Source organism: Miscanthus floridulus, chromosome 6 (genome assembly GCF_019320115.1).
Source record: "Miscanthus floridulus cultivar M001 chromosome 6, ASM1932011v1, whole genome shotgun sequence".
In the NCBI taxonomy this organism is placed as follows: Eukaryota; Viridiplantae; Streptophyta; class Magnoliopsida; order Poales; family Poaceae; genus Miscanthus; species Miscanthus floridulus.
The window spans coordinates 97,576,362-97,589,766 of NC_089585.1; the positions used below are offsets into that span (position 1 = coordinate 97,576,362).

The 13,405-nt window shown below is 50.8% G+C and overlaps 1 protein-coding gene across 1 annotated transcript; it reads left to right on the forward strand.

Moving 5' to 3' along the window:
- The first annotated feature begins 877 nt into the window (after positions 1-877).
- LOC136458732 (transcription factor MYB4-like) lies at positions 878-2,328 on the forward strand. Its single transcript, XM_066458660.1, has 2 exons — positions 878-1,152; positions 1,235-2,328. Exons 1-2 carry the CDS (start codon positions 1,017-1,019, stop codon positions 2,059-2,061), a joined length of 963 nt encoding a protein of 320 aa, XP_066314757.1. The 5' UTR covers positions 878-1,016; the 3' UTR covers positions 2,062-2,328.
- The last annotated feature ends 11,077 nt before the right edge of the window (positions 2,329-13,405 follow it).

The window sequence follows — 13,405 nt, forward strand, 5'->3', positions numbered from 1 at the left end:
AAGGTGCATGCCCCTTGGCTACTGTTTATTTACTCCTATTGCCCTATTGGACCTAGAGTGCACAGATTTACCCCGTCGAGATGAACAAGGGTTCGAACGGGGTTGGTGCGGTGTTGTAACGGCGACGCGAAGATTGCCCCGGCAGGTATAGCGCACAATCTTGTGAGTCACCGCGCTTGACCCCACCGCCTCTGCCGCGCTTGGAAATGGATCGATGAAACAAGGTGCTCCATTCCCCTGCTACTAGCCGAAAGGAAAGGCGTCCAAACAATTCATAGGGCCATGCCCAGCTCGTGTTCTTTCTTTATCCCGTGGCGGTATCCGCATGGGTTTGCATCGCATGGCCACAGGTTGTAAACAAAAGCGATAATCAACGATGCCCCCCGCATTTGTCAACAATGCCTAAGAACTGCTGTCGTCGTCTGAGACACGTTCACAAACAATTTCGCATACTTGTGTGCCCAAGTACAACCAGACGGATTGACTAAAAACACACAAGTACTAAAACATACAGTGCTATAGAAGCAAAAACATTTTTCAAAACAAACGGCCACGGCGCAATACGTACGGCGACAGGGACGAACAATAATACGGTCGGGGCCGGGCCGCGGGGACGGCTCCGCAAATTGGTCGCACCTGGCCCACGCCCACTATCCTTCCCAGGCCAGGCCCCGAACGCACCTGGTGCTTGTGGTGCCTCAAGGTCAAGGCTGCCGCTATAAAACGCGCCTGCGCTCCCCGCAGACCGCAGCTGCAACCTCGCTTCCTGGCCTACCTTGTTGCGAGTATCTTCTGCCAGAAACACACGCCCGCCCCGGCGGTCCGGCTGCTGCCGCGCCCCCGAGCACAGAAACCCACACCGCCGCTGCAGCCGCGGCCTGCCACCACCACCCTATCCCGATCCCCACCACGGCTGCCGGTTCCCCTCCCTTCCCGACGTGCGCGCGTTTGTTCGATCAGAGCGGGCACACACAGCCTGAGAATTCTGTTGGAGCAGGCAGCAGCGCAGTGCCAGCATGGGTCGGGCGCCGTGCTGCGACAAGACGAGTGTGAAGCGGGGGCCGTGGTCGCCCGAGGAGGACGAGCTGCTGCGGAGCTACGTCCACAACCACGGCACCGGCGGCAACTGGATCGCGCTCCCGCACAAAGCAGGTGCGTTCTATACACCGGCAACTGGATCGATGCTTATTGAGTATAATTCTGATGGTTGCATCGTTCGTCCATGGATGTGCAGGGCTGAACCGGTGCGGCAAGAGCTGCCGGCTGCGGTGGCTGAACTACCTGCGGCCGGACATCAAGCACGGCGGCTACACGGAGCAGGAGGACCGGATCATCTGCTCCCTCTACAACTCCATCGGGAGCAGGTGGTCCATCATCGCTTCCAAGCTGCCGGGCCGGACGGACAACGACGTCAAGAACTACTGGAACACCAAGCTCAAGAAGAAGGCAACCGCCATGCACCAGCATCACCACCACCGGCAGGAGTACTACCACCAGCAGCAGGGGCACAGCTCAGGCGGCGGTCGGGGACGCCGCGGCGCCGCTGCTCCCCGGAGCCAACAATGCGCCTCCTCCATGCAGCCGTCGCCCGCGTCCGCCTCGTCCGCGGTCACCACCGCGAGCGCCAGCGACGCGTGCAGCTTCGGCGCCATGTACCCCTCCCCGCCAACGACGCTGCAGGCTGCTGCTCCGGTGCTCGCGCGCTACGACGGCACACTGACGCCGGCGCCGCAGCAGCAGCAGCAAGCGTCTTCGCTCGCCGAGTTCTCCGCCGCGCCGGCGCCGCCCACCGGCGCCATCAGCGGCACCTGGGCTGGCGGGCTGCCGCTCGACGACATGTTCCTGCCGGAGCTCCTAGGCGACAGCGAGTTCCCGCCTGGCGGCGACTTCTTCGGCACTGGGTTCGCCCCACTGCTGCTGCAAGACAGGGCGGCGTCGGCGTCCCTGCAGGAGCTCTCCGCGTGCTACTTTCCCAACGCGCAGGCCGAGATGTGGGCGGCAGCGGATCATCACGTTTATGTCAAGCCGCCGCCGGCCGGCCTCTGCCACAGCCTGACATGACCGAGGAGACCACACTAATTAACGCGTGCTCAAAGCTTCGGCAATGACTACTCATGCAGGGCTAGCGTGTCTCTTGCTAGTCGTTCTTGGTTCCCTGTCCATCGATATGATCTCTCTCTGAGTATGAGGTCATCACATGTACATTATCATCTCTCTCTCTCCATATGGTCTGTGACTAGCTAGCACCATATCATAGAGAAATTATTAGAGATGTGGATCGCCATTGCTTTGTTTGCCTTCTCTTCTGCGTACCAACCAGTCAGTCAGTCACTGCTCAAAACTATTCTTCAGTTGCCATTGTTTCTCACTGTGATAATGACATGGTAGGGCTCTCTCTCTCTTTCTCTTCCTGCCTGCCCATCTAATTGCAATTTGGAGATGAAGTCGTAGCTTCCGAGCAAACAAGTCGCCTCAAGTCTAAGAACCTAATTAATTCACGTAGAATTTATAGTAGTAGTGCTACTGGTAGTATAGTAGTAGCCGCGACCTGTCACTTGGGAGGGAGACTGTCAAATCGACGTCGCCACCTGGATATGATATCTGGCGCGCCTTGCTTCTCAATCTGTGACCTGAGAGCACTTGCTTCTCGGTGCGCTGTGCTTGCGTCCGCGCGCGTTTCCTCGTCATGATCATGATGCTGACGACGACGGGCGACGAGCGCTGAGGCGGGCGACCGACGAAGCCGGGGCCGCGGGGGGCGGGGAGCTGGTGCGGGGGGGGGGGGGGGGGGGGGGGGGGGGGGGGGGGGAGTTGTTTGCCGTGTGCGCTCGCGGCATCCATCGGCATGGACCAGCGCATCATGAGGCTCGCGTGCATGCACGTACCGAGACGTACGGTGCAGAGGGTAACCAACAGGTGCCCCGCGCGCGCGGACTCGGTCCTCCTCGCCGACCCGTTCCATGCGATGACGACGAGCGAGGCCACCGCGAGATGGGCGCGGCGCGGCGCGGCCAGAAAAAAAACGTAAAACGAGGCGTGTGGACGGAAGCAAACGCTATTGAGATTGATGAGAAGAACGGATGATTGTTGATTGGGTTGGATTCGATTCTCTCACCCCTTCGCTTGTTAGTTTTAGCCAGGCTTATTCAACTAGCCAACAGTGTTTTTCTCTCACAACAAACCAGCACCAGCTATCTTAAATCAGCCTAAAAACCAATCAGCTAAAAACCAACCAGCGAACACGCCCTCTCTCTGTGGAGTACCAAACCATGTTGTGCATTTGATTAAATAATGGTACTTTCCATCTGGTTCCAGTGTTTGATCTTTGTCATATGTCTCGATGCATGTCTCGCTCTTGGAGCACATGGCCGTTGGGATTGTTTAGGCGTGCCCCTCCAATTGTTTATCACAGGATGTTTTGACACTTGTGGTGCGAGAGAAAGGTGGCACCGTCTAACTAGTATAGCGGCTAATGTCTGTCTACTTTTCTAGTAGTACTAATTTGTCGTAGCACGCACCTAGATGACCATGTGTTAACTATAATCAGCTTCCAAGAAGCTTCTTTGGCATGTACTACATATGCACTCACGCTAGCTACCGATTGAGCGCCAACAATTACAGGCGCGCATGTTTGGTTCGTTTAGTAGCTACTAAATTTAGTAGTTTTTAGTCACTTTAGTAATTTTTTAACCAAATGCTATGACTAAAAGCTACTAAAAAGGCTTTAGTCCTCTCTAGTAATTCTGGAGTTACTAAAAGTGACTAAACCGTTTAGTAGCTACTAAAGTTTAGTAGCCGGAACCAAACACCCCCTAATTCTCTCGCTCGGTCGTCGACAACAAGATTCAATACCGTGCATTAGCCTTTTCGTAATCGACACCGAGTCACCGAGTACGAACGAGCCTTTCTTCGTCTCTTTTGTCATGGATCGGTCACAAGAAACCGGCAGACACACCTTTCACGCGAACAGTGACGACGGCGGCTCGCGTATGCATGCTAATCTCGCACATTAGAAACACACTCGCCTTTTTGCTAGTTCGTTTCTGATAAGCTCGACCGGTATTGGTTTATTGTGACAAGAAAACACTGATAAGTTTTGGCTAAAACTAACGAGCGAACAGACTGACTTAGGCCTCGTTTGGCTGAGCTCCCACGTGCTCCGGCTCCGATGGTGTCCGTGAGAGAGAAAAGGAGAAGAAAGAAAAATAACTTTAATGAATAATACAGCTACAGTGATTCAATAGCCGAAGCCGGAACTTGCCATAGCCCGACCAAACGGGGCAGATTCGGATGCAGCACCGAGCACGTACATATACTTTTATATGACATCTTGGTGACACACACACACAAAACACATGACACCACCAATCATCGTCCCATTACTCTATTATAATACTGCGCCCCATATCTTTTACTGCATCGGGACTCGGAATAAGGCCAGAGAGAGACGAGATATGCATGGCATGGATGGACGGATGGACATGGGCCGCTCCAATATTATTTTTTCTTCCTGAAAGGATTCTGCAGCTTGGGTCTTGTTTAGATTGCAAATTTTTTCACTCTTTTTTTATCACATCAAATCTTTAGACACATGTATAGAGTATTAAATATAGATAAAAAAATAACTAATTACATAGTTTGATTGTAAATTACGAGACGAATCTTTTAAGCCTAGTTAGGCCATAATTGGATAATAATTATTAAATACAAACGAAAGTGTTACAGTGCTAAATACTGATTCCTAGATTACAAGTTTTTTTACTCTCTCTTCGTCACATCAAATCTTTAAACACATATATAAAATATTAAATATAGATAAAAAAATAACTAATTACATAATTTGATTGTAAATTACGAGACGAATCTTTTAAACCTAGTTAGGTCATAATTAAATAATAATTATTAAATATAAACGAAAGTACTACGGTACTCAATACTGATTCTTACTCCAATGTAAACGGGGCCTCGCTAGCACTAGGTCCGTGTCAAAGCGCACCTGTCACCGGCCGGTCAGCGGCGCGGCAGAGGTCTGCTGACGACGCTGCACCGGGCGCGCGGGGGGGCCCCTCGGTCCTGGCTGAAGAAGCCTGATCAAAGGCTGAAGGGAAGGTTCGAACTGGCCTGCCTTGGCAGCCTTGCCCGGTCTCCGCCCGTCCGTCCGCCCATGACGCGCGCACGACGCACCAGCAGCACCGTGCCAGTGGCCATGGTTACAACCATCGTACGTATCTCTTCGACCAGTCACAGTGTCACACCACGCACGCACGCACGCACGCGGTCCAGGCGTCCAGTTGCAAGCCCCCTTGCCGCCCTCTGATGTGTCATCGATGGGTGTGGGATGCATTGCCGCCCCTCGAAGCGTCACGTCGCACGTCACGGGCAACGGACATGGGCCAAAGCACGTATAGCTAGCTAGGACGACTCTGCGTGCTAGAAGAGGAGTGTACTATATACTAGTAAATCAGCTGGCCATCCTATCCTAGGAGTATGTCTTCATAGGAAACCGATCGTGATCCTTATCTGCTAGCTCCATCGTTTAAAGAAAGTGCAAAGCGTTCGCTCTGATTGGCATGATCCCGAAGCCCGCCCCCAAGGGGATTGTTAAGTGAAGGCCGGGGTGATTACAAAGGTCCCGTTCGGCTTATCCCATATTTAGTTTGTTTGACTTTTTTTCAACCGGAACGATGTTTTTCTCTCGTAACATTTTAGCCAGAACAGTGTTTTTCAGTCAAGATTCAGCAAGCCAAACAGGGCCTGAGATGGTCGGTGGCCAGATGGAGGATGGCCTTTATCTTGTCCTTTTGGGCCCGTTCGATATGCTAAAACTTGACTGAAAAACACTGTTCTGGTTGAATTGTTGTGAGAGAAAAATATTATTCTGATTGAAAAAACAAACTGAACAAACCGAGTTTCTGGATAAGCCGAACGGGCCTTCGCGTGTCGGAAATGCCGTAATGGTATGGTTGTACACTGTCAGTGTGTAAAGCCATTTCTGCCGCACTTGTAGAAATAAACTGGGCTTGCTTTTACTGGTGTCTAGCTTATGTTATGTCAGTCAAAGTAGTGCCTGTGCCGGTTGGGTCGCGGCAGTCATTGAGGCGGCCTAACTTGTGTGGGAAACTTGAGCCGGTTTGGTTCTTCGTTCTATCTATGTGCTACGTATTCTTCCTCAACAGTTAGCTTATTAATTCCTGTCCCTACATGGTCAAAACAACGGATAGAGACGGTAGTAATAATCGCTCATTGATAGGAACAGGACATGCATCTGGCGTAAATCTGAAGCTGCGAACAAAAGTCTGCACACTGCCAACAACTAGTCCAGTATACATAACTGTGCGTCTCGATCGTTTTCCCAGGGCTAAAAGCCGCGCGCACACCTGTTAGCTCAGATCAACGTTGTAACGGTGCCCTGTAGCTTTCATTCAGGCTAGCTCTGCCTCCTCAGTTCATCCTAGACCAACTTTCACACACAAGGGAGCAAATGCAAGAGACAGTCGATCGAGGAAAACTGGGCAAACGACTCGCTACACGTGTCTCCAGTGTCCATTGCTGGTTACTTGCAATTGCAAGCCACATGCATGCATGCCGGCGGTTCCAAGTAAAGTGCACGAGCTGATGAGCACACCGTGCCTGCGTGACCGTGGTGGTGGGTGCCTCCACGGCGTACTGCGCTGCTGCTGCTAGCTCTAGGGCTCACTGAGAGTGCAAATCATCCGTGCAGTGTCTCTCCTAAATGATATGCGTCGCTTTCCCTACCAACCTAAAAAGGATAAAAAGGAACAAAAGGCTAACATCTTAGCTGCTGCACCCCCAAGTGTTTATGAAGCTGTCTGAAAAGGACTTGCACTTTCTCAAAACGCATGGGCGCAACGCAAACGCGCAGCAACCACGCACACCTCCTGCAAACTGCACATCACACACACAGGGCTCAGGTGTGCCTAGCAAGATTATAGGCATTTTTTTTTTTGTTTGTTTCACTCCAGTAAAGTGTTCCCAGCAAAATAAAATGCATTTTATACATGACATTACCGGTATTTGGCACCGGTGGTAAGTATTCGGAATTACTCCAGTTGTAAAAAGAATGCAATTATAGGCACACAAGGCTCATGTATGCCTAGCAAGATTATAGGCACTTTTTTTTGTTTCACTCCGGTATTGCCAGCAAAATGAAATGCATTTTATACACGACATTACTGGTATTTGGCACCGGTGAGTATTCAAAATTAGCAACTGTAGCGCGTGGGTAGCTAGATTTTTCATTCGGACATTTCGCTATTTTTCATTCGGACATTCGGAGTAAACGATTTTGTTTGTTAGTTTAATTGTAATTGTTGTCCTCTCCTCCATGAATCTTTACTAAATCGATCGGTACGAACAATACGTATAGCTATTGTCAACCATATCCTTGACTTAAACCTATTGCCATCTTCCCCTCCTCTTCCTTTTACGTCTTACTTTGTGGTTGTACAATCTCTATCGAGGCCACCAAATCAAGGCAACATTTAGTTTTTTTTATTGATGAGCTTCATTACTCGGTAAAACCATTGTCCAAGTCTCTCACATACTATTCCATTTCTTAGTCATCTTGTAAATTATTTTTTGGATCATCTTGTATCTTTTCTTGTGAGCCGGTAGTTCCTTTTTGCCCTAAATATCGGTAGATCAATCACAATGTTGCTCATATATGTTACAGCCATTATTGCACCTTGTAACATTATATTCATTGGCGCGTCAAGCATTCCCAAACAAACTACGAAAAGTTCTTTGAAGTGTGTAAACAACAACACCCCCCCCACCCACTCACACCTAAATGCTCCTTGTGGTTTCCTTGATTTTTATTATATGGCAAAATCTAGCTATAATGCATGCTGATTGGATCCTATGATATTATATCTTTCTCATACTTGTTCTGTCCGTATTAGACCATTGATTTATTTATCTACTCCGGTGTCTTTTGATACATCTAGATTGTTATAATATGGATCTATAGGATCAATATGGTAGTTTTAAGCCCTTGTGAGTAAAAGAGATAGCATTTTAAATTTCTATAGTAACATACTAACTTTTTATTTACTTGTTTTCAAAACATATGGAAATTAGACTTCCTCTTTTGTTTTGTAATTTTCAATTAGCTATTTGCTAATTATAAATTGTATGTGTTGTTTATCAGTTAGGTTTCTTTTCTTCGTAATTCACGTGGAGATCAATTAAACTATTATTTTTCTTAGTTTTTATCCAAATGTTGTCTTCACTAATTGTGCATATGTTTTACATGACTCTTTATTTATTTATTTATTTTCGTTTCCAACCCATGTGAAAATCAACTTGGTATTTTTTTCTCCTTCATTTATTATTCTAAATTAAGTATATTTATACTAGGCATTAGCTCTTTGATTTAAATGAGACCGTAAAATCATCGTAATTTCTAGGCTCTCACGGCATCATGGTTTATTCTTCTAACACTATTCTATCTAATAACATAATAGATAGATTTTCAATAGAATTCGATAGATGGCATGTTTCTTAATAAAAAAACATTGTAAAAATGATTCTTGACAACGAATGAAAATGAAAGCTGCTTGAGCGAGCGAATGAGCTCTCGAGGCTGGACTCTGACTTAGGCTTGAAACTAGCCAAATTTGTTCGCGGAAACGTGTAAACAGCGGAGATGAGAAAGTGAAAGCGGTGGTGGCCTCCCTGCCGCGATCATCCTATCTGCTGCGGCGTCGCTCTCGGGGCGTCGGGCGTCAACCCGGTTGATCTCCCTTCGCCCGCCGAGCACCGAAATAATAATCCCCCCTCGCGCCGCTTGCGCTTGTCGCCTAGCCGGCCGTAAATATTCCCGCGCCGCTTTGGAGCATCTGACTCCGGCCTGACGAGAAAGAAAAGAGGATGATGGACGGAGGAGGCCCAGCAGACGGCCCCAGGCCCTCCTCCTCTCTTAACCTGAAGGAAAACTACCGGCCAGGCACGAGCACGCACGGCTCGACAGCATCAGCGTCAGGCCGAGTACTCCGACTGCTCACTGTCACTGGAAGGAACTCATCTGATGCGGTACTAGGTAATGATCCGCCTGCATTTTTCGAGCTGCTAGCCGGCTTTGGCATGCATATATGGACTACCCTATGTCCCAGCTATGATGAGTGATGAGTCGTTCTTGTTCTTCAGGGAGATGGATGGTGCTCCGCAAGCAGCAATGCAGCAGTGACATCTTCCGGATCAGCTCTAGGACTAGGAGTGCCCGGCCCTTAGCGTTTGTCAGTTTGTGTGCGGCTGCATGCCATGTAGCGCATGCATGCATATTCTATTCCCCGGGGTGGTCGGCCTCACCAAACGTAGGCCTCCAAAGGGCTAGGTCAACCCTTCTGTTCTGCTCGCACATCAATCGACCCATCGACTGTACTCAGTGCCGGTCCTAGGATTTTGAGGGCCCTCTGACGAACTTGTCGCGACGGCTCCTCTCGACAAATGTTTCTTAGGTAACATTCTAAAATTCTAACACCTGACATAAATTACAAGAAAAACATAACTATACGAGTACAAAGTACTAGACAAAAATTGAACAAGGAAAAAAACCCTAGGGCCTAGACAATTTGGATATGAACTTATTCAGAACCAAGATTCACAAATCACAAAAAGGGCAGAAGGCAATAACCAAGATCAGATGTCGTCGTCTTCGTCGAGCCCTGCTTCAGCTGCCTGGTCATCGCCGTCGTCTGGAACGCCGTCGTCTGGCTTCTGGAAGACTGGAACTCGAGCATCGGTGTCTCGGTGATCTGCGCTGGTGATCGCGTGGTGAACTGGTGATCGGCGCTGTGTCTCTCGCAGTCTTCCGTCTCGCCAGAAGTCCGGAAGTCGCGACTCGCGATCTCTATGTGCGCGTGTGCGGGTGTTGGCGGCTCGGCTCCTTGCCTCCAGGAAAGAAAGAGGCTGATGACTCCTTTTGCTGATGGGCCGCTGCATCTTCTCATTAATCTTAAATTCTAATGGACTATAGCTAGAGGGTATGGAGTATTTTATACTTGGGCTTAGACCCCCATCCCGCGAGGGCCCTCGACCGTCGCACCTCCTGCCCACCCCTTAGGGCCGGCACTGACTGTACTGATCTGGTATTCAGTCCTGCCCGTCTGGGACGGCACAAGGACGGCAAAGGCATGGGCCCGGCTGCTTGTCCCTGATCCAGCGGATTCTTCTTTCCTTCATCCCCCTCTGGCGTAGTCTGGCCCTCTAGCCTCTGATGTAAAATCACGCACGTCGTACTTTGCTATTCACATGTGCGTGGTCTCACTCGTCTCGTGACTGGTGTCGTCCAGAGGCCAGAGCATATATTCCAAATAATCCTGCAGTGTGCCATAGGACAGTTACAAGACGGCAAGCCAGGAGCTGAAAACTTTTCACGGATGCAAATCAAAGGCCAGTCGGAACAGATCTTCTCCGGCGCCTACGGCATTCCGTCCGTCCCCAGCCATACTAACCTTACCTGGTGAGAGGACGGATAGGGAAGATCGATCTTGTGGCTGAAGCAACTCGTCACTGATCTCACGAACGTGCAGATTCGTTCTAAAGTGCATTCATGCGGTCAAAGTTTCCGCCAAGAGCAAAGCAAGCAACTGCATGCATAACCAACAGCGACCTTGTTGCAAAGGTCACCTAGCCTAGGCTATGGCTATGGTCTATGGCAAGGCTAGTCCAATACTACGGCAATACGACCTCGTGCTTCCTCTTCGCCCGTAGTACGCATTCCGAGTCCCCTCCGTACCACTACCGGTACGTGCAACACCGATGTATCCATCTACGGGACTACGGCCGTACGCCGTCGATCGACGCATCGTCTATCGTTCACAGCATCGTGCAGCAGCCACTGCCAGCAGGGCAGGGATGGAACGGAACTGAATTGACCGGCCGCGACTGACTACTCATCGTTCATCACTACTCCCTCTGTCTCAATAATTTTGACTTAGATTTACAGGAAATGCGTACAACATTTCTATCTCCAAATAAATTTAATAAAAAACTAAGTTTAAATATCTATCGAATGATACTAATTATATATTATAAATATTAATATTTTTAATATATATTTAGTCTCTCGAGAACCAAAAACGACGTACGTCTAGGACGGAGGGAGTACTCATCACGCTTGATCGCCCGACGCGCGAGAAAGAAAGAAAGGTGGCAGCGACGACGGACGAAAGCTAGCTGTGGCCGGCCTGCTTTATTAGCAAGAGGGCACAGGACGTATTGCGGAAAGGCAGCTCCATGATTGTCAGCCAGGGGGCCTGTAAAACAACCGGGGGTCCGGGTTGACGACGAGACGTTGACGACGAGACGAGGCGATCGGCGATCGGACGGGGCACGCAGCAGCCACGCCGACGCCGGCAGGGCCGGGGGTCGCGAACGACATCAGCTAGTGCCTGCGGGCTGCTGAGATGACCCAGTCCGGGGTCCGGCCGGCCGATCTGGGGCTGTCACCTTTGCTTTGCCCTTTAATCTGCAGTCAGGCTCAAAAGGAACGGGTTGACAATTCCCTGGCTGCGATCATGCCGCCGCCTGACTGGCTGCTGCCCGATCGAAGCATTTGCTTTGCTTTGCTGTGCTGGAAGATGGAGACTGGAGATGGAGGCGTTTCAAGCAAGGCCATCATCCAGGCCGGACGATGACCTGCCTGTCGTGTCAACTTTCTTTTTTCTTTCCAAGCGATCGGAGGAGGGGGTGGAGTGTACCAGCTTCTCTTCGTTGCCCAAACTGGGGTCGTAGATCAGATCGGCGGCTAAACGGTGGGTTAGTTTACAGCCTTGTTGTTGGACTCTGTATAGCTAGGTGTCGGTGTTTTGGGTCCGGTGGGTCCTCCTGCGTGTCTTTAATCCCGGATGGTGATGCAAATAGACATAATGTTTATACTGGTTCAGGTAATAGGTGCCCTACGTCCAGTCTGAGAGAGTGATCTTGTATTCCTTGAACCGAGGTGCTCGTAGTAGGGGCTTACAAGCTGAGCGAGAGAGGGAGCTAGTCCCAGGTCTCTGCGTAGAGTGGCGTGGGTTGCTTGAGATGTTGATTTCTTGCAGTGAGGGAGCGTGTGTGTTACAGAGCGTTGTGCGTTGCTTGCACGTCTCTGTCTCCTCCCCTTAGAAGCGGCCCTGGTCACTCCCTTTTATAGTCGAAGGGAGGCACAGAGGCGGTACATATATTTGCTACGTGGCGTTTGTGAGCAGAGGCGGTACGTCTGAGCCCTGCAGCTCGTCACTGTGGCGGCATGGTCGGTGGAGCGGTCTTATCCTCGGTTCACCGGAGCGACGCGCCGGTCACGCCTGATCCTGTGCAACGTGGGAGCTCCTGTGGTGGCATGCGCGCCTTCTTCGGTTGGGGGCGTGCTGGTCACTGTATGTTTGACCGGCGGGAAGAGCCGAGACTGGGTAGATGCGACGGCGCGGGTGCGCTGATTCCGAGGCTACAGGAGCTCGGCCCTGTGTACGACGTGGGAGCTCCTGCAGCTTGACGCAGGGCATGGTGCGTACTGCGGACGACGTGCCGGTCCCAGAGTGCTGACAACGTAGAGAGCCGAGGCCCAGTTGGTGCAGAGGCTGAACCATTGTGGGGGGCTCGGCGGGCACGAGTCCCGAGGCTACAGGAGCCTGGAAGCGGATAGCCGAGGCTCGGAGGGTGCAGTTGGTCTTGTACGTCGATTCCGAGGCTACAGGGATCCGGACTTGACTTTCCACGCCGCACTGTCCTTGGAGCATGTGGGGGTATTAACCCCTATACCCTTACGGCTAGGCTTGGGCCGGCCCGGATCAGGGGGTTCGGTCCACTAGAAGACGACACGCGACCCGATCAACCTGTTCGGAGTCCCGCGCAAGGAGTCAAAGCAGATTTGTAGATCAAGCAAGATCCTGGTCGGTTAGAATAGGAATCCTTATCCGGCCACCTATGGCAATTGTAACTGGCTAGGATTAGTTTCAAGATCTGTAACCCTGTCCCCCGGACTATATAAGGCGGGCAGGGACCCCCTCTAAAAAACATCTTTCATTGATATACAGCAATACAATTAGACGCAGGACGTAGGTATTACGCCTTCTTGGCGGCCGAACCTGGATAAAACCTCGTGTCTGTCTTGCGTCACCATCTTGTTTGTGGCTTGCGCATCTGTCTGCCGACAATCTACTACCTTGGGCATACCTCTAGGTAGACTGCCGACCATATTTCGTCGACAGTGGCGCGCCAGGTAGGGGGTGTGCGTACTGCTCTCCAAGCGAACAAGATGGTCATCATCCCCGGCTCCATGGCTACACCGAATGGCCTCACGTTCACCGTCGATCAGATCACCTGGACCACCGGCTCCGACGACTTCATCGCCATGACCACGGAGGAGGCGCGGATTCAATCTGCGTCGACCGCTGCTTCACCT